Source organism: Sarcophilus harrisii, chromosome 4, assembly GCF_902635505.1.
Source record: "Sarcophilus harrisii chromosome 4, mSarHar1.11, whole genome shotgun sequence".
Classification (NCBI taxonomy): Eukaryota; Metazoa; Chordata; class Mammalia; order Dasyuromorphia; family Dasyuridae; genus Sarcophilus; species Sarcophilus harrisii.
In genome coordinates, this window is record NC_045429.1 from 435,639,170 (window position 1) to 435,659,530 (window position 20,361).

Here is a 20,361-nt window from a genome sequence, read left to right on the forward strand (position 1 = left end):
CCTTATCTGGAAACAAGAAGCCTGGACTAAATGACTTCCAAGGCCCACTCCACTCTAGGCTCATGATGTTGTGAGCCGGTGATTGGAGGGAGAGGCCTTTTTCCATAGGATGGGCTAAGATAGACCTTCACATCCAGCTGGCATCTAGCCTAGAGCATGAACACAGCATGCCAACGGTGCCACCTGCAGTATGTGGGGGCAAACATAGCCAAGAGGGAAAAGGGTGGGAGGGTAGAGAGATCTGGGCAGCTGCATCTAGGCTGCCAGATGGCCTCAGAACCCAGCCAAGTAGAGGAAGGGAGCCGGCACTGAGCACGTTTTTGGAATGCCAAGCATGAGGAGGGGGTGGGCACCTGGCCCTGGCATGCAGATGGAACTGTAGCCTCCAAAGGGGAAATCATGATCATGGAGTAAGGGGTGTCAACTGGCTGCCCTTTGGTGAGAGAAATGAGATGGCGACTGGCATGGGAAGGTGTTGAGGGTTGGTGCCCACCCAACTACCCACAGTACCCACCAGAAACTTATGGGTCTGGGCTCTCATCTCTCGCCTCGGGAAAGAAGCTTTGCTAACATGCCAGGATGATACCCTGATGCCTGCCTGTCTGGAGAGAATCTGATTTCCTCGCTAATTATGACCAAAGAGTTTCCAGCAGCCTGTGGGTTCAGCCCTATCCTTGCATGGAGGCCCCATGGCTTTCTTCCCTTACCATTTTGGTGCCAGTTCTTCAAAAGGCCGTGGGGATCCAGGGATGTGGGGTGCCATCAAGGTTACCCCCCATTTGGGGGGAATTTGCCCCTAAAGGTCTAGCTAGGTCTGGGAGAGATTTGAGGTGACAATGATGGGAAGGGAGATGTATCAAAGACAGAAAACAAGGGATTCTGAGTTCAAATCCCAGCTCATTTATTTATTACCTATTTAATTTTGGGTTGTTTTTCTTCTCTAGGTCACAATTTCCCCTTCTATAAAATGAAGGGATTGAATTAAATAATCTTTAGGTCTCTTTTTGCGCTCTCTCTCTCTCTCTCTCTCTCTCTCTCTCTCTCTCTCTCTCTCTTTCCCTCTCTCTCTCTGTCTCTATGTCAATTTATGTGTCTCTGTTTCTGTCTCTCTATTTCTCTGTTCTGTCTGTCTCTGTGTCTCTCTCTGTCTCTGTTATCTCTGTGTCTCTATTCTGTCTCTTGCTCTTCTGTCTTTGTCTCTGTCTTTATGTCTCTCTGTTTCTGTCTCACACACTGTTTCAGGCTCTATCTCACTATCTCTGTCTCTCTGTCTGTCTCTCTCTCTTTTTTTTTTCCATACTAGACATATGATTTTTATTGGCACAGGAAACACCCTCTCTCAATGCAGCTGCCTTCCCCCTCAGTAATTGGTAATCTTTGAGGGCTGCTTGAGCCCCTGGGAGCGCAAAGTTAGTATGGGGCAGAAGCAGACTTGAACCAGGGACCAGTTCTCTCCACTGTCCTAATTCTATACATAACATTTACTGGTCAGTAAATTAAGTAGGGGAGGAAGTAGGGGCAGTTGTTGACTCTACCTCCCAGGAGGCTGGGGTCCTAGAGGATGAAGAGAGGGATAGGGAGGATCATAGCAGGGACTGCCATCCGGTTGTAAAATGAAAGATGGTTAACTGGGATTTTTTTTTTTTTTTCCAATTGTGGTGAGCACTTTGGAAGTGCTTCCTGGTTCAGAGAGGGAGGAGAGCTCTAACTGACCAGCTGAATGAGCTCCCTGGAGCTCTGTGTCCCACCCTGTCACTTGTGATGACAGTTTCCCCAGAAGGGGGGGTATCCTATTTGCTCCCCTATTGCCATGTTTGGGGTTTTAAAATATTTTCTTTTTTTCTAACTATATGTAAAAATTTTTAACATCTTTTTTCCTTTTTAATTTTGAGTTCTAAATTGTCTCCCCCCCTCAACGAGTTGGAAAGCAATTTAACGTATATGGCCACCCCATCTTTGTTACACTTGGGAAATTGGTTCATCCTGGTGCTGATTAGCGTGACAACTTAAGCAGCTTTTGTATAAGACTTATTGATGTTACAGAAACACGATTTATTGTTATTATTCTATTATTGTTCTGGACCTATGATTTCATTAGTATAGGAATCTTCCAGAACATTTTGCCAGTGCAAATCACTGTAAAATTGTTTTGTAATTTATTGTCTTAGTTGCCTCTGAGAAATTGTGACTTGTCCAAGGTCACGTAGCTAGTTTGTGGCAGAGATGGGATTTAATATCCTCCTTCAGACTCCCAGTCACGTATTCTTTATGAGAGGTTATTTCTTTTGGTGTTCTATTATCAGGAGATTTAATATAGGTAGACATCTCTGGCAGCCTTGATGGGGTAAAGAAACAAAAAAAAAAAAAAAAAAAAAAAAAAAAAAAGGAGGGAGGGAGGGGATTTCACAAAAAGCCCTTCCTCTCCCAATCCTGTACTCTGAAGGGTACGTGTTAAAGGGGAGAAGAGCCGAGTCCGGTTTTCTTGAATACAAATATAATAAGTGTCATTATTTTTTAGTGCAGGTTTCTGGCACTTATGTCCCATCCACCACTGAGCTCCCCAACTTCAACTTCCTGCTGCCTGTAGTAATAAGCACCCCTCCCTCATTAGACCAACCAAAGGACTATGGGATTTATAAATAGAGGCAGTATATAAACTAGAGATTCTACACCTTTTTGTGACTTGGAACAACCCTGGACCCCAGTTTGGGGAAAACTACGGCCTCCTTCTCAAAATCATGGTTTTAAATGCACAATATAAAATATGTTGGATGACAAAGGAAAGTGATTCTATTGAAATTGTTTATCAAAATACTTTTTAAGAAGTTCACAGATTCCACATTAAAAATGCTTCTTCTGAACCAACCCCCTTATTTTTCAGATAAGGAAACAAAGGCTTGGAGAGACTCGCTCAACCAAGGTTACCCGAGAAGTCACCATCTGCCATGACACTCAATGGCCCCGTTCTGAGCCTCATTTTGTTTCTCAATCCCCCATCCTCAACCTGCTAACTTCCATGCTGAGGAGGTCCCTCTGTATAGTCCCATCTGTACAGTCAACTGATTATCTTTCCATTAACTTCTCAACAAGGGGAAGGGGAGGAAGGAAAGAGTGGGGGAGTGGGCTTCTGCCTGGCATTTTAGAAATACCAGTCTGGGGGACGTGGCAGTTCTTAATTTTGTTGTTGCTTGGTAACGGCTTTTGAATTCTGATGAAAAAACTGTGTATCACACTCACACACACACACACGCACAAGTATAGATGGCTAGGCTACTTGCAAGGGAACTCACTATACCCACAGCATAGGAGATAGGGAGAGCAAAGCAGAGGAGAGGAGAGTGCCACATCTCTGCCTGCTTTGGGAATAGATTCTGCTGCTTTTCTTTTTGTCCAGGACCCAATGGGGCAGGAACGTGCCTCAGAGTAGGTCCAGGAGGAAGGAAAAGGGGCTTCCGGTTGGACCTAGCACTCCATCCCTTCCCCCACACCTGCAGCTGGCTTGTTCTACCCAGAGAAACACAGCCGGTGCCACCTCTCATTAGGTGATGATTTTACATTAATTACGTTAATTAAGCAGCACTGAGTGCTAATGGCTTATGGTGGGAGAGGGTGTCTGGGTAACCCCTGCTACTAATTTCCCTCTCAGGCGATTGCAACAAGATTGCGGGACTTGGTTCAGAAGAGGAATGACCTATGTTTAATGGGAAAGGGGGTGATAAGATAGGATGGCCGAGGCCTGGGGTCAGACCTGACTGCCCCCTCCCCAATTCCTACCAAGATCCTAACTGACTTTTTTTCTAAGCTATATTTTAGCCTCTGGCTTTGGGTACCTGTATTCTCAGTACACCGTGGCTTGGGGCATTGGGACTTAGCTCCTTGAAAGATGGATGAATAGAAATCTGCTTTATTCCCAATGGAGAGGGATCACAGGACCATAGATTCTAGAGATGGAAACTTCTTCATTTTACAATCGAGGAAACCGAGGTTTGGATGTTAAGCGACTTGGCTTTGGTCATCAAACAGGCAAAGACCGGGGTTGTGGCAGCATGGACCAGTGGCAAGGGCAAGGGATTTACAGTTAGAGGACTTGGCTCAAACGCTAGTGTCCGTATGCCAGAATGGTTTTGGTCCAATTGCTTTTCTTCAATCTCATTTCCCCCCTTTGTTAAATGAGAAGGTTGGACCTATGAGCTCCAGAAGGGCCCTGCTGGCTCTGGATATATGATTCTGTGATTTTTTAAACTGGGGACCACCAACTCTAAAGTAAACCCATAGAATGATGGGGCCAGGAAGGTCCCAAGAGCTCAGCGAGGGTGATTGGGGTTGTTCTAGTGAAGTAACTAGCCCGAGATGACACAATCACATGTGGAGTTGTGAAGGAGAAACTCCAATTTGAGTCCCGTGGCTCTGGGCCCGGTGCTCTTGGCGCCATATCTGCCTTCATCTACATATAGTGCTTTACTATTTTTGAAGTTTTTTCCTTTTATCCACTCATCCGCCAGACAACCTCCCTTGGTGAAGTGGAGTGTTTGGGGTTTATTACTGATGTTTTACAGATCAGAGACTTGAGGCTCAGGGAGGTTATAGGTTCATAGCCCCAAAGCTGGAGGTGACCTTGGAGATCATTGAATTTCATCTTATTTCTTTACAGATGGGGAAACTGAGGCAGCAAAAAGCAAAGAGATTTGTCCAGGTCACACAGCTGGGAAGTATCTAAGATTTAAATTCAAGTAGAATCAGGGCTATTAAGACCCAGGATTTTTTTTTCTCTACACAAGATCTGTCAAATTCACACCCACAGTACTTCTTGGCAGAAGCAGATTAAAATGTAATCGGGAAATGTTGAACAAAATAAATAAAAATACAACAAATCATCAATAACATCACATTTTAAAGCCAAGCCAGGGTGCAGTCCAGCAGCTCCCGTTTCTATATATCTGAGTTTGACACTGTCCATCTTCTTGACTCTCAGTCTTTTGTCTTATTCCTTGACCCCAGTTTTCTTCAGTGGAACAGCTGGATGTGTGGTAGCTAGAAAGCTTGCCTTGGACTTGGGAAGATTTGAGTTAAAATCCAATATCATTGGACATTATTGACTGGCACTATGACTCCAAGTCTTTTCCTCAGTTTCCTCAATTGTTAAATGAGGATCTTAAAAGCATCTACCTTTTTAAAAATTAAAACTTTTTATTTTCAAAACATATGCATAGGTAATTTTTTCAATATTGACCTTCGCAAAACCTTGTAGTCCAAATTTTTCCCCTCCTTTCCCCCGTCCCCTCCCCTAGATGTCACGTAATCTAATATATGTTAAACATGTCAAAATATATGTTAAATCCACTATATATACATATTTATACACTTATTGAAGCATCCACCTTTTAAGGATGTTGTTAGGATCAAATTAATTAATACAAGTGCTTTCAGTAGTGGCTGACACATAGTAGGTGCGATAAATACTTGTGTTCCCACTCCCTCCCCTTTTTGGTGCTCCGGGGACCCTCACTCACCTTAATCTCTATACCATAGCCAGGATAGACGGTGATGTAGTAGAAACAATCCAGGCTGCTGTCCTCCGACGAGCTGGGTCCTTCTGGAGAGTTCAGAGAGCCTTGAGGTCCTGTGAAATTCCAGCTACAAGGAGCTACAAACCAGGTGGAAACAAAAGGAAACCCATCGTTATCCTGAGCATCCTGGGAGATTTTATGGCCCATCTTAGGAAGGAAACTTGGAAAGTATTGAATCCAGGTAGAATCGGGACTGTTAGGACCCAGGATTCCTTTTTTCTACTCGTGACCTGTCAGATTCACAGCCTCTTCTTGGCAGAAGCAGGTTGGAAAAGCCGCTTGCTCCTTTCTTGGCTTGGGAGTGGCAGGCTTGCTGCTGATGGCTCTTGGGTCCCAGGGCACCCTGGCCTTTGCCTATGGGGATAGCCTAGTGGGAGAAGAGGGCAGCGGGCACAGATCATGGAGCTTTGCCCCTTTGCCCCAGCCCTGTCCTTAAGGTGAAAGCAAACTCAAGCATTCACTTTCATCACCTCCACCCTGATGACGACCATCTGTCATCAGTCTATCAGCTATAATAGCTGATATTTTGTTTTTAATTTTTTTCTTTATTTTGTTTTTTCCTTTTTTAGCTCAGAGCTCACCTGAGCCCAAACCCTCATTTTACAGGGGAGGAAACCAAGGCTCAGTGGGTATGACTTATCTCAGGTTATATGGATGGTAATTGTTCAAGGCAGGATTTGAGACCCGTCTCATTGTGCCAATCTCTTATGCTGCCTCTTACCAGTTATTTATGAAGTGTCTCTTGTGAACAAGCCCCTGTGCTTGGTGGACCTGCGATCTCAGACTTTCTTACCAGTCTCTTATTAGGGCCAAGAAGCTTGGTTTCCAATAGTGGCCACTAGAATCTATTCTATTCAGATAGAATGCTGCGTCTGGCATCAGGAAGACTCAAATTCAGATTCATTTCATTTTCGATCACCTAAGATATTCAACTGTAAGATGGGGACATAAGAGCACCCACTTCCCAAGGTTATTGTGAGGATCAAATTAGATGATGTCTGTCAGGTGCTCAGCACAGCACCTGGTATGTAGTAAGTGCTACATAAATGCTTGTTCCCCTTTCCCCTTCCCTCTAGTACCAGCAATGGAAACCCCCCTTTGTGGAAGCCCCTGGCTTTACTAAGGGATGGCTTTGGGGAGCCCTTTTCCCAGGACACTTCCGGGGGGGGGGCCCTACCTGATGGCTGCACGGTGGTGATGGTGGTGGTGGTGATGATGGTGGTGGTGGTGGTCTCCTCATCGTCCCCCGAAGCAGTGGTGGCAGCAGGGACCCCTGCCCCGGGGTCTCTGGCCTGAGGGGGCATGACTTCTGGGACCCATGGCTGGGCCAGGTCCATGGGCACGTCATGAGTCACCATCCATGCACTTCTGGGAGGTGCTGTCACGGGCACCTCGGCCTGGGCCAAAGATGGCACAGCTACTCCTGGCCCTGGCGGAGGAGCCATGGTGATGGGTACGGTAGGCCATGCGGGCTCTGGACTCTGAAGCCCAGCCCTCCCCAGGGTGTACGTGGGTCCTGGGGCCATGGCTGGGGTGGGGTTGGTAAAGATGGGGCGGTCATCTTGGTGGGCCAGATGGGCCAGAGGACTGGGGCTAAAGAGGGTCGGTGCATTAGGCTGGAAGGGGACAGCTCCTCGATTTAGGAAGGGCCCCGGCTTCAGCTCCTCCTCCTTTGCCTGGGTATCCTGGAGAAACTCCTCCAGCAGTGGGTGGTGGTTGAGCAGTTTCAAGGTTGGGGCCGTGCTAACAAAGTGGACCCCTCCCTCAGGCTGTTCAGGTGTGGGGGCCACGGTCAGCTCAGGGTCCATCTCTGCGCTCCTTGGGTTCTGGATCTCAGAGGAGACTCCTGGAAGAAGAAAAATCCCAGCTCACATTTCTATAGAGTCTGAGGCTTAAGGTATGCTATGTCAGGTAAATACCAGTCGGTCAATCACCCATCATTTCCTGAGCACCTACTGTGTGCCGGCACTAGGGGATAGGGAGTGGCCCCAGACTTGTGATTTTACTGATAAAGGAAGCACTAGTTCCCAGCTGGAACTCCTAGCCCCCTCCACCTGCAGTAGCAGATAGATCCAGTCTTAGAGGTAGGAACCTGGGTTGGACCTTTGACGCTTACCGGCTGTGGGATAGGGGGCCATTCACTCACTTCTCTGGGTTTCAGGGTCCTCATTGGTAAAAATGATGAGAGGAATATATACACAATAGGCTTATTGTGAGGATCTCATTAAATAATGAAAGCAAAATAGTTTTCCAAACCTTAGCAGAACATAGAGAAATTTAAGCTCTCATTATCAGAGCTGGAAAAGACTAAGACATCATTTATTAGAGCCTCCTTCTCTATTTCCACATTAGAAATAAGAGTCCCAAAGACAGCAAATAAATCATCTAAGAGTCCCCTGGGTAGGGAGCAGAACCATGATCTGACTCCAGATCCTTGGTAGAATGTCAGCTACTTAAGGACAGAGACTGTGTCACTTTTGCTTAATAAATGCTCGTTGATTGTCTGATTGGTTCTTTGCCTCTGAATTCAGGGCTTTTTCTACTGTGTTACAATCCTAGTCTAACCAACCTCATTTTACAGATGAGGAAATTGAGACCTATATTGGTCAGGTGAGTTACCTAGTATCATCCAGGTAATAAGCCTCTGAGTTCAGATTTGAACTCAGATCCGAGGCCTGGTGCTCTGTGCCTTATGGTGCCACCTAATGCTCCCTTGGAAGGAACCTTAGAGTCCATCTTGTTCAACCCTCTCCTTCTCCTAAGGACATTGAGGCTCAGAGTGGTCAAATCACTGCTTGTCAGGGTTGAGACTGGAGCCTGGGTTTCCTGGGTCCCTTCTCCCCCTGTTTCTCTTTCCCCTGCTACCTGTTAACTTCAGTCTTAGCTCATATTTTAATTCATCCTCTGCCCTTTTAGTGGCCATTCGATTCTGATTCTTAGCAAATTAGTCCTTCATATTCAGAACATTCTTTCTGGGTCCTCCATCAGCCAGATCCCCCCTTTTAGGTCCACATTAAGACACATTTATTTCACTTTTTCCTCAGAGGGTCCTTTTCCCCAAACCTTTCATTAGTTCTATTCAGTGGTTTATTAGAGCCGACTTGTACAGCTTGTGAGAGCAGATGGTTAAATTTCCAGGGTGAACATTACACCTTAGAAACAGCAAACTGCAAGTCAGAATTTGATTTATTGTTTTGTTGATTGTCTAGACTTGAGAGAAAGTGATAGAGAAAACATTAACAATTCAAAGTAAACTTAAAAGTGTGACAGCCTACATCCCCCACCCCTCATCTCAAAGCCAGTTGTTAAATATTTGCCAAAAGACCCCTACTTCCATGTTTCTCACTTGTTCTCTCCCTGTATTCTTCTTGCCCTTCTTGAATTGTAGGGTGGCTATGAAATGACATTCAGGAGTCAAGCTGACTTGCCCAGAAGCAGTCAGTCAGTCAGTCAGTTGATAAACATTTATTAAGTTGGAGATACAAACATGAGTTGGTCTGTCAAGTTTGTTGTTCAGTGGTTTCAGCCGTGTCCGACTCCATTTGGGTTTTTTTGGGCAAAGATACTGGACTGATTTGCTGTTTTCTTCTCCAGCTCATTTTATAGATGAGGAGACTGAGGCAGATAGGTTGAAGGGACTTGCTCAGGGTCACAAAGCTAGTAAGTGTCCGAGGTCACTCAGGAAGATGAGCCTTTCTGGTTCCAAGACCAATATCCACTGGATCACCTAGCTGCCCCTAGTCAGCCAAGAGGCATTTATTAATCGTGCCAGGGGTTCAGGATATACAACACTATATATATATATATATATATATTTTTTTTTTTTTTGGCATTTATTAATTGTGCCAGCGGTTCAGGATATACAACACTATATATATATATATATATATATATATATATATATATATATATATATATATATATTCCCCCCCCCCCAGGCAATTGGGGTTAAGTGACCTACCCAGGGTCACACAGCTAGGAAGTATTAAGTATCTAAGACGAGATTTGAACTCAAGTCCTCCTGATTTCAGGGCTTGTGCTCCATCCACTGCGCCACTTAGCTGCCCCAACAGTCCCTTCTCTTAAGGAGTTCAAAATCTCATGGAGGACACAGCATACAGCTACAAACAAAGAAGCTGTAGCCAGAATAGATTGGGAATAATTAACAGAGGGAAGGTGCTAGGATTGGGAAAGGTTTCTGAAGGTCATATTTGGAGTGCCCAGGACTCTAGTGAGGATCCAGGAAGGGTTCCAGCAACTAGAAATATGATTAAAAACTTCCACTACATGTTCTATTGACAGCTGCCCAACTCATGGTCTTTTAGAACCCTCAAGATCCCTTTTCTTGTAGCCCAGCCACAGGAGGAGCTTGGAGGGCGGGGTGAAGTCAGGGGAGGTAAGCTTTTTGGGATCAGGGACCCTCAGCCTCAAGGGTCCCCCTGTTCCAGCAGATGCTGCAGGTTATCCAGACCTTCCCATACAGGAAGAAGCAAAAAGAGTTTTTGATCTGTGTCTATTTCAAAATGGTTCCACAAATAGCTAATGAGACGACGGGCAGGGAAGTAGAAGCAGGAAAGGAGGATGGAGGGGATACCAGTTTGAAAGACGATCAGGTCTTCTGCTTGTCTGGAAATGGGGCCGCCAGCCTCTGGGCAGGCTCGCACCCACCCCGTGAATTGGCAGGCGGGCAGAAAGGGTAGGGCTTGGACAGATGGCACACATTCTGTTCTCAAGAGTATGACAGCTCTGACGTTCCCGGTGACTGGAAGCTCTGGGGAGTGAGAACCAAGAATTTCACAGATGGGCTTGGGCTGGGGGAAGGAAGGATGAAGGGAGAAAAGGACGTGGGGACCTGACTTTCTCCATGAAGAGCTGCCTAGGCACCCCCAGACTCTGAGGATGCGTCGGGCCTTGGAGATCACACGTGGAACAAGTGGCTCCGTGTCCTCTGGCAGGAGCACAGCTTGACAGGATGCCATGGCTTGGCCTTCATGTGTCACCTCCAAGAGCAGATGGCGCTCCAGTGCCCCTTCTCCCCCCTCTATATAAAAGAGGTAAGACACCAGATGGTGCTTCTGGGTTTCAGGCCTTCACCTACGTCTCTGCAGGTGAAGATTGTTGGCTGGCTGGCATCCTTGATTTGGGGTGCTTTGCCCAGTGACTCATTTGTAGTGCATACAACCTGTCTGCCTCACCAGTCATGCATGTCTCCTGCAAGGTAAATATTGTGCCAACTCAAACATAATTTAATTAAACTTAATTTTTTAATGGACAAAAATCTAGTTTCTCTCCCTCCCATCTTTTCCCACCATTAAAAAAAAGAAAAACAAAATATTTTGAAAAAACAAATATATAAGGGCATCTAGGTGGTTCAGTGGATAGAACACGGGCCCTGAAGTCAGGAGGACCTGAGTTCAAATCTGTGTCAGACACTTAACACTTCTTGACTGTGTGACCCTGGGCAAGTCACTTAATACCAATTCCCTCAGCCAAAACAAAAAAAAAAAAAAAAGAAAGAAAGAAAGAAAGAAAAAGAAAATGCATGAAAAAATATGTAAAACAAATAAACAAATATAGTCAAATATGTACAATATACATACTTTATATATTTGTGTATACACACACAAATGTAATCAAGCAAAACAAATTCATGTTTTGGCCAGGACAAATAATGCATGTACTATTCTGCATCCTGAGTCTACCACCTCACTGTCAGGTAGCTTCTATCTTAACACTCTTCTGAAGCCATGGTCACAGCATTGATCAGTCTCTCGGAGCTATTTGCCTTTATGGTATCATTATTATGTAACTTGTTCTCTCTTCACTTGGCATCAGTTCATATAAGAGTTTCTTGGAACCCATTCCTTTCCCCACGTCTTATAGCTGAATAGTATTTCCTTCCATTCATACGTTGTGATCTTTGTCATGTAGCTAAAGTAGGTCCCCGAAATGGGGGGACCCCCGAGGGAGAAGAGAGTTGATAATAACATTGGATTTTGGATTAGGAAGAACTGGCTTCAAATCTCCCTTCCTTCCCCAGGGCACTCACTAGCAGTGTGACTCTGGAAAAATTACTTATCCTCTGTGTGCCTCAATTCCTTTGTCTGCAAAAGACTTAATGGCTTCTGAGGTTCCCTTCAGCTCTGGGATGCAATCTACCCTCTATTGCAATGGTTCTCAAAGTATGGTCTAGAGTATCCTGGGGATCTCTGAAACCCTTTTAGAGGGTCTACAAATTCAAAAAGAGTTTTTATTTCCAATATGGTAAATGTCTATAAGTATAATCCAGATAAACGAAAACGCTTTGGAGAGATCCTCAATCATTTTTAATAGGATAAAAATACTGAAAACAAAAGTTTGAGAACCACTGCTTTATTGGGTTATAATCCAGTGCAAGGAAGGAGTTCTTTTTCCTCCCTAAGAGGCTTAGAGTAACTTTGCTTGTTGGCCGGTCTGGCGTCGGACGGCTTTCCCAGCAGTCCCTGCCTCTCCGAAGGCTGCTCGGTACTCGTCCCTGCCTCCGATGTCCAGGGAATTTATATTCCCCCTTCTACAATCCCAGTCCTCAGTAAGGTCAGGGACCATGTGCAGCAGCCAAGGGAGGAATCTGTTCATGTCAATTGCCCTGATTGCTTTGGGAGGAGGGGGGAAGGAAGAAAGGAGTCCTCGGGTAAATGGGATCGAGATAGCGTATCAAACAAGTAAATTGATTTGGCAATCAGCTGCTTCCCAGTCTCAGTTCTGTTACCACCTACTGCTCTGAGACGTTAAGGTAATCTCTGCAAGGCGCAGTGTGTCTCTACGAGTTGCTGGGAGGGGTCCGGGGGAACGGGGGACGCAATTCAAGATGCCCTTACGCGAGGCGAAGAAGGCCCATTAGCCCCGTTTTCCTTTCCCACGCCCCTGTGGTCCCGCGTTCTGGCCAAAGTGCTTGACGCCTAGTGAGGAGTAGGAGGAAGCAGGCTGAGAGAGTCCTTCTAATTCCTCGTGGCTCTGGCCGTTTGCCAGGCTGTCAGGCAGAGCTCCAGAGGCCAGGAACTGCGCAAGCTTTCTCACTCACCCCCTGAGCCCAGCCTGTCCTGATTGGCGACGTATTTTCATCGTCATCATGAACATCCGTTTTTCTTTCCATTTTAATTTTTCCCTAATTCCATGTAAAAACAAATTTTAATATTCTTTAACATTTTTTAAAGTTCCAAATTCTCTCCCTTGAGAAGGCAGCGATTCGATAAGTTTACATAGATTTATTAAGATTCTATTTGCAGGCATTGTGCTAAATCAACCCTGGGACCACAAAGAAAAAGAGAAAATCAGTCTCTGCCCTCAAGGAGCTTCCATTCTAATGGAGGAGACAACCTGCAAACAGCTACACAAGCTATTTAGGAGCGTAAGAGAAGGGTAGTCTCAGAGGGAAGGGACTTGATGAAGGTGGGATCTGGGGAGAATCATGAGGGAAGTCATGAGGCTGAGGTGAGCAGGGTGAACATTGGAAGTGTGGAACACATGCAGGACAAAGACATGGAGTGAGGGGATGGGATCTCATGGAGGGGAGGGGGCAGGAGGCCAATGTTGTATGTTAGTGCACACAGAGGGAAGTAAAGGGGAATCTCTATGAGAGATCATTGTGAAAGTTGAAATGGTAAAACTTGGCCACAGACTGGCTAAGTGGAGTGAGTGAGAGTGAGAAGTACCAAGAGTGGAAGCCTGAGGGATTGGGAGGAAGGTAGTGCCCTCCATGAGGGAAAGTTCAGAAGAGGAGAGGGTTTGGCAGAGGGTTAAGGAAATCGCTTTGGGAGGTGTTTGGCTTAAGATGTTGATGGAACATCCATTTGTCCAGAAGAAGAGAGGGTAGTAATGTCATGAAAAGATAAAGAGTGTTCAGGATTGTAGACACCTTTCTCTAGTTTAGCCATGAAAAGGAGGAAAGATGTAGCATCCTGGCCATTGAGGAAGGTTGGATCACCAGAATGGTGATTCCAAACTGGAGGACAGCAGAATCGCTGGAGGAATAGATCTGAGACCAGCTGAATAAAGATGATGATTAGATGCATGGGAATTGATGAGATCACAGATCAGATAATATAAAATAGATGTGTCATTGTATGTAGTCTGCAGCCTTCAGAGGGAAGCTGAGCCAGATTAAACTGGAATTGGGAAATATTTCACAAAATAAGTAAAAATAACAATAGAATATAGACAATGTTAATATGTGATTTTATAAATTGATCTGCCCCTTCAGGGATCTTTATGGAAGGTTTAGTGGTGCCATTTCTATTAAGTGTGATACCAAAACAGCGTTCAGGGAAGACCCTTGGAGGATCCCCATGGCTAGTGACCATAAATCCGATGAAAATCCAACAAATAAACTGAGTGGTCAGTTGAATAAGAGGAGGACGTTAAGAGAGTAATGTCATGAAAAGATAAAGAAGAGAGTGTTCAGGATTGTAGACACCTTTCTCTAGTTTAGCCATGAAAAGGAGGAAAGATGTAGCATCCTGGCCATTGAGGAAGGCTGGATCCAGATCTCACTATGTCAAGGCTTCTGTGGTCCCGAACATGATCCCAGCCATCTTCCCAGCTGCTTTCTCTTCTTCATGCAATCGAATGGACATCACTATTGCTTCTGGAAAAAGGCCTATCAGTCAGCTTCCCTGAAGAGCCATTTAGCATTGCTGTGGCTCCTCTGTCTCAACCGTCTTCCCTGATTACCGCTGCCCTAGATGTGTTACTTCTCCCTAAATGGATTGTAAGCCTCTCGTGGGCAGAGATTGCCTCATTTTTTTTTTAATCTTGTATCTCCAGCTCTTAGCACAGTGCCCAGTAAACGCTTTCTCATCCTCTCACCCATTCATTCAGCTCTTAGATTCTGTGATAAGGTTTTCTCTTCCATGAACTGTAAGCTCGCTAGCATCAACTTGAGGCACAGGATTTGCATGTTTAGGGAAGAGATGGAATGGGGAAAGTTGAACAATGCTAGAGAAAACTGGAGGAGAGGTGAAGGTTCAGATCCTCAGCCTCCCCAGAAGGCCATAGACTGCCCAGGAAAAGGGGAATTAGGGTCCACTGAATAGATATGACCTTAGACAAGTGTGAACTCAGAGTGTGTGTCATCAGTCTGGAGGCAGAGGAAGAAGGAAGGGGAAGAGAGAAGGCCAAGCTTATTACTTGAAGGATCATGTATAAATTCCTTGGTATTTGTGGGCCTTTCATGACTTCATTCACTTAATTTCTGAGGACTGCCCAGACTGAACATTTACCTGCCAGCTGGAGGCTGACCTTCACATCTCCACCTTTGCTGGAGATAGCAGAAATCCTTCCTCGATCCTAACTCCCAAACTCATGATTCTCTGGGTAACGATTGAGTTGGCTATTGCTCTCCAAGGTCCTCTAGGCCTTGCTGTGTGGATTGTTGCTTTCCCTGTCCAAATACTATGGGGTCTTTCCGTCTACCGAGTCTAAAACATGCACTTGAACTCTCTTTAAATATTTCTCCTTCCTCTGTAGAAAGTGAGCTTTCTGAGCATATGAAAAGTCTCATTTTTCCATCTGGCTCCCAGAATTTAGCAAACTGCTTGGTACATTAATAAATGCTTTTGTGAAGCAGTTAGGTGGTGGTGTGGATGGAACGCTAGATTGGAATCAAGAAGACCTGAATTCTAATCCCATCTCGGATACTGTTACCTTATACAAGTTTATTAACCTGTCAGCCTCAGTTTCCACATCTAGAAAATGGGGACCATCATGCCATCTATCTCATAGTTTGTTGTGAAGATTAAACGAGATAATATGTACAAACCTTAAAACGCCACATAAATATTAACTATGATTATTATTATCATCAAATGAGATAATGTAATTATCAAGTAGGGCTCTGTCTCATGCCTGAAATGCTGCTATCCCTTTTGGAACCCCGATTGCTCTCAAGGCTCAGCTCAAGTGGAGCTCCCTCAACTATCTGGTCTGGAACCTCAGCAGATACCCCCAAGGGAGCTTAAGGGAAGCCCCAATCTCTGCAGCTAGACCTGTGACAATGAGTGGGCCTAAAGCTGAAAATTCTATCCAGAACACTCTCCTACTTGGGAAGGCCTGGGCCAAGGGCTAGAGAGGGTCAAGGGAACAGGTGAGTTTAAGGACTATATCCTTTTCCTAGATGATCCCTTTCTAGCAATCAAATGGAATTAGGAGAAAGCAAGGGAAAATTCATTTGCCCAAATTGATAAGGCAGACTTTGGTTGCCCCATGACTTGAGGCCTCCCCACAAGCCAGCATTCTGGATCCCGAAAGTGTGCTGCCATTTTGGGTCACTTGCCTTTTTACTTCCTCTTCCCCTTTGCTTCTGTTGTAGATAATGGGGTGGGTTTGACACTCCCTTTGCTTTGCTGACATCAGTTTGCCAATGTTTCAAACGCCTTCCCCCAGCTTCTCTCTTTGGGAGCAGAAGAACGAGCTCTGTGTGTGGTAGGGCAGAGCTGAAGGGAATTCCAATCTAGAGAAAAAGCATGGCGGGCTGTACGCTCTAGTTTTCTTTGGAAACTGTCCAGGAGGGTTTCTTTCCTGATTACCATTCCTTACCCCCTCCCCGATGGGCACTAGAAACCTCTGTCTCTCATCCTTATCTCCATCTCTTCTCCTGTGAGCAGATCAGGGTATACACCAGAGTGGAGGGGAGTGCTAGAGGAAAAAAGGAGAGGTCTATGGGAGGATGCGGAGAGGATAGAAATGATAAGACTTAGCAGCAGATTGGATATGTGGGGTGAGTGAGAGGGAAGAGGTTGTGGGTCTGAGAGACTTTGGTCACTCTTAAAAAACCCCCACAACAAATCCATGGATTTAGACCCCAAAGTACCTTAGAGATAATATAGTCCCATTCTCTATCTCTTCTCCCATTTTTCAGATCAGGAAATTGAGGTCCGGAGTGGTTCAAGGTATCCCAGATACTATCAACGCTGGGATTTGAATCCATACACTTTTATTTCAAATGATCTTCCTCTGCTCCAGCTCCTCTATGTCTTTGTAATTTTGGACATGATTCCCTGTCTCCATATATACAGCCTGACTTCTCAGTCCCTGCCTTATAAGGCAAGAGTGGGGAAGAGAGATGCTACTGACAAGGGCACCGGCTCTGGGGCTAGAGCTAGAAGGGCTGGAGATGACTCCCACTGGGCTAGCCTTCCCCACCTACATCCTCCCATCTTCACTCCTAGTGCCTTCTCTTAGAGTAGCCTGCACTTACTCGGTCTCTGTGTTGCCCGTCTCTGTGGGCTCTCGGTCCCGTTAGAGCAACCTCCCCCCCGCCCCCCCGGAGGGAGGGCTCAGGTGTGGCCTTTCCTGGGATGCTGGGAGCGCTTGGGCGGGTGCCCCGCGAGCACTCGCCCCCCGCCCGCCGGTGCCCGGCTTTGACGCCCCGGAGCTCCGCCCGGTGCCCGGCACGTGGCAGCCCCTCGTCGCCGTTTGGCCACGTGCTCCCGACATCCTGGCCACCCCGTTCGCCTGAGGTGACCCCGGGACGGATGACACTGGGGAAGGATGCGGCAGTCTGGCTACAGACGAGGCTGTGGACTGGAAAACCAAAACAAAAGCAGACCTGCCAATTTGGGGGTTCATTTGCATAGTCTCTGTTTGTTGTCAGAGGAGGGGGGGGGGAACTTTTCCGCCCCGGAGTCCTTCCCTCCCCGGTCTGCTCTCCCTTCTTCCCGGGCCGAGCTCGGGCTCCAGCCGCGGAGTCTCCCCACCGCCCCCCTCGCCCCGCCCCCAGCCCCAGGAGGTCTGTGCGTGCGTGCGTGGGGGGGGGGGGCAGAACCCAGCTTCTTTTGGGTCCCCGCGCCCTCGCTCCCAGCCCTACCCTCCCTCTGCATTAGCGCTTAAGCTATGCAAATAACTAACGGGAGGGAGCCCGTTTAAAGTATTTAGACTAAATGAAAAAAGGCTTTCATCAGTGCTAATGAGCCATTCAGGATGCCTCCCTAGTGAATTCACTCTCTCCTTGCCTCCCTGCTCTGGTTCTTTCTCTCCCTCTCTCTCTCCCCTCCCCCATGCACCTTCTCCCCCACTCCCCCACTCCCCCGCGCAGTAGCAGGCACTCCTGGGAGTGAACCACCCGCAGGCGATGCCCCCAAAAAAAAAAAAAACTCCCACTAGGAGGAGTCCCTCCACACCTGAGGTGCCCCGGCTTCTGTCCCCACCCTCAATATCTTTCTCCAGGGGTTGTGTAAACACCCCCTCATTGTTCTCTATGTCACCATCGGAGCTGAGAGAAAGAGAAAGTCGGAGGAGATAATGCAAGCTTCCCACGTTAAGTCCGGACGGGAGGCCTGAATGACCTTGGCTAAGTCCTTTACATGCAACATGACGCTGTAAGCTGTCTCTAAGCTGTACGGCCCAGGATTCTTTGAGACTGGTGCAGTGGAAGGAACTGTCGATCTGGGATGTGGACCGGGTGTAGCATCGAGGACCTGGGCTCACATCGCAGCTCTGTCTGTTCCTACGGGTGTCACTGTGGGCTAGTCCCTTTCTCCGGACATCACTTTTCCTCTTTACTGCCCATTTCCAACCTCTCCCAAGCAGCGGGCAGGAAGGAACAGTTCTGGAGCTTTAGAACTTTGGGAAGCTGCACTGGATTTGGAATGGGTGGGGTACACTGGGATGTCAAAATCCTGGGTTCAAATCCTGTCTCCTGCACTTCCTAGTTGTGTGTTCCTGGGAAAGTCATTTCATGTTGAGCCCTCGTTCATTTGCTTCATGTCTGACTCTTTGTGATCCCATTGCGGGTTTTCTTGACAAAAGTTCTGGAGCGGTTTGCCATTTCCTTCTCTAGCTCATTTGATGGATAAGAACACTGAGAGAAATAGAGTAAAATGACTTGCCCAGGCTCACACAACTAGTAAGTGTCTGACGCTAGATTTGAACTCAGGTCTTCATGAATCCCTACCCCCATGCTTTATCCACCTAGCTGACTCCATGTTTCTCCCCATTTCGCAGAAAAGGAAAAAAAAAAACTTAAATGACATATAAATGGCTAAATAGCTAGTAAGTAGTGAAAATGGGTTGTTAGCCCTTCTCTCCACTGCTTGGTCTCCTTAGTAAGCCAGGAGTTGAGGCAGTATCTGAGCCCAAGAATCAGAACAAGAAAAGCTGGGAACAGAAAGAGCTGAAAATTTGCCAAGAGGATCAAGCCCAGGGAACCTCCGAGTGGGGGACACTGCTCCTGCTCCCCGCCCTTCCCCCACCCCCAGCCCTTTCCTGGCTGCCTGAATCTGAGAGGTTAAGCTGGCCAAGCACAGTGAGAATGAGATTTTAATGGGATCCATTTATTATCCCATAAAAGTTAATGAGTTTATCCAGGAGGTGCCCCGGCCCCTTTCAAGTTTTAATAGGGGATTAGTGCTGTGCCTGGCCCCAAAGACCTACATTAACTATCCCCCCCCCCAAGACCCATCTTCTTCAAGAACTAGTGGGCAATGAAGAAGAGTGATTCCCATGGGCGCAAGGCTTCTCGTGCTGGTTGACCATTCCCTTGGGCTAGCTGGCCATCCTATGTCATCCTCTCATCTCCTTGCTACGTCCCAGCCTTGGCCCTGGGAGTAAGGCTGCCTGAGGTCAAGTCTGAAGTGTTCTGAACAGAAGCTGCAATCACCCAGCCCCTCGCCCCAGAACCACCCCGTCCAGGACTGGAACAGGGCCGGGTGGTTCACAGAGAACATCCCCTCGCTATTGCACCTTCATGCCTGGGGACCTATAATTACTGCAGGCTCTAACCTGGCATAATGAAAATAATGAATCCCTATAAAGTTTTATCATTTTTGAAGTTTTTTTGTTCCCATTAGCTCGTTCGGTCCTAACAATAACCTAATTAGGCTAAGTAGCCACTGGATGTGCTGTGAGATGACCAGCTACTGGGTTGCTGTGGGAAGGCAGTTCTGAGTTCAAATAAGGCAGTTCTGAGTTCAAATTCCCCCCTCTGTCATGTGTTACCTGTAGGACTCTGAGCAAATCACGTGGGGCTTGGACTAGACCGCTTTTAAAGTTCCTCCAAGGTAGGCCCTTAATTTGGCAGATGAGGGAAACTGAGGCAGAGAGAGCCTTTTAAAACCACACATTTTATTCTGCTGAACTGCCACTTAAAGTGAAGTCTCCTAGTTTTAGAGCTGGAGAGGAGTCAGAGGTCATCCACTTTAACCCCTCGTTTGACATGGGAACCACCTAGCACTGGGGGGATTGGAACTCCCCTTCTCTGAGGCGGAATCCAACGCTCTCTCCTGTGTACTGTGCAGCCTTTAAGATTCTTAACCACAGTTGCTACCACAGAATCCTGCATGGCTCAGTTCAGCTTGGTTCCAGGCAGCTGGTAAGGTTGGCACCAAACAGGCATCTCTCTTTCTTTTCTCCCTGATAGTCAGGCTCCCTGGCTAGCAGGCTGGGAAAATGAATCCCCACTTTCAATGGGCATTCTGTTCTTGGGCCAAATAGGGAAATAGGTTAGAGTGCCAACCCTGCCCCCTCAGGTGCCATCCTACTCTGGCTTGGGTAGCTCCATGGCTCCCGTGAGCAGCCCGGAGCCAGACGTGGTTAGGATAGAGGAATGTGGCCATAAATCAGGGGATCGCACTCAGCTCTTGATTCAGTCCAAGGCAGGACATATTGGGACGGCCATGTCCTGGAGAGACCCTTCAGTCAGGTTGATTTGCTCACTGCATCTACCTGCCCACCTCTGCGCCCTTGGTCATGAGATATAGTCTCCCTCCATGGAACGATCTGTCTCCCCACTGGCCTTTTAAAAGCATTGGGACCTCGACTC

General features: G+C 46.8%; 1 protein-coding gene across 2 annotated transcripts in view; it reads right to left on the reverse strand.

Annotated features, from left to right (window-relative positions):
- SEZ6 (seizure related 6 homolog) overlaps positions 1 to 20,361 on the reverse strand; it is a 77,260-nt gene that overhangs the window by 31,846 nt on the left and 25,053 nt on the right. For both annotated transcript variants that reach the window (XM_031967715.1, XM_031967714.1), the window contains exons 2-3: positions 6,745 to 7,413; positions 5,511 to 5,644 (exon numbers count right to left, since the gene is read on the reverse strand). In XM_031967715.1, the coding sequence (XP_031823575.1) occupies positions 5,511 to 5,644; positions 6,745 to 7,413 (803 nt within the window). The remainder of the gene's footprint in view (positions 1 to 5,510; positions 5,645 to 6,744; positions 7,414 to 20,361) is intronic.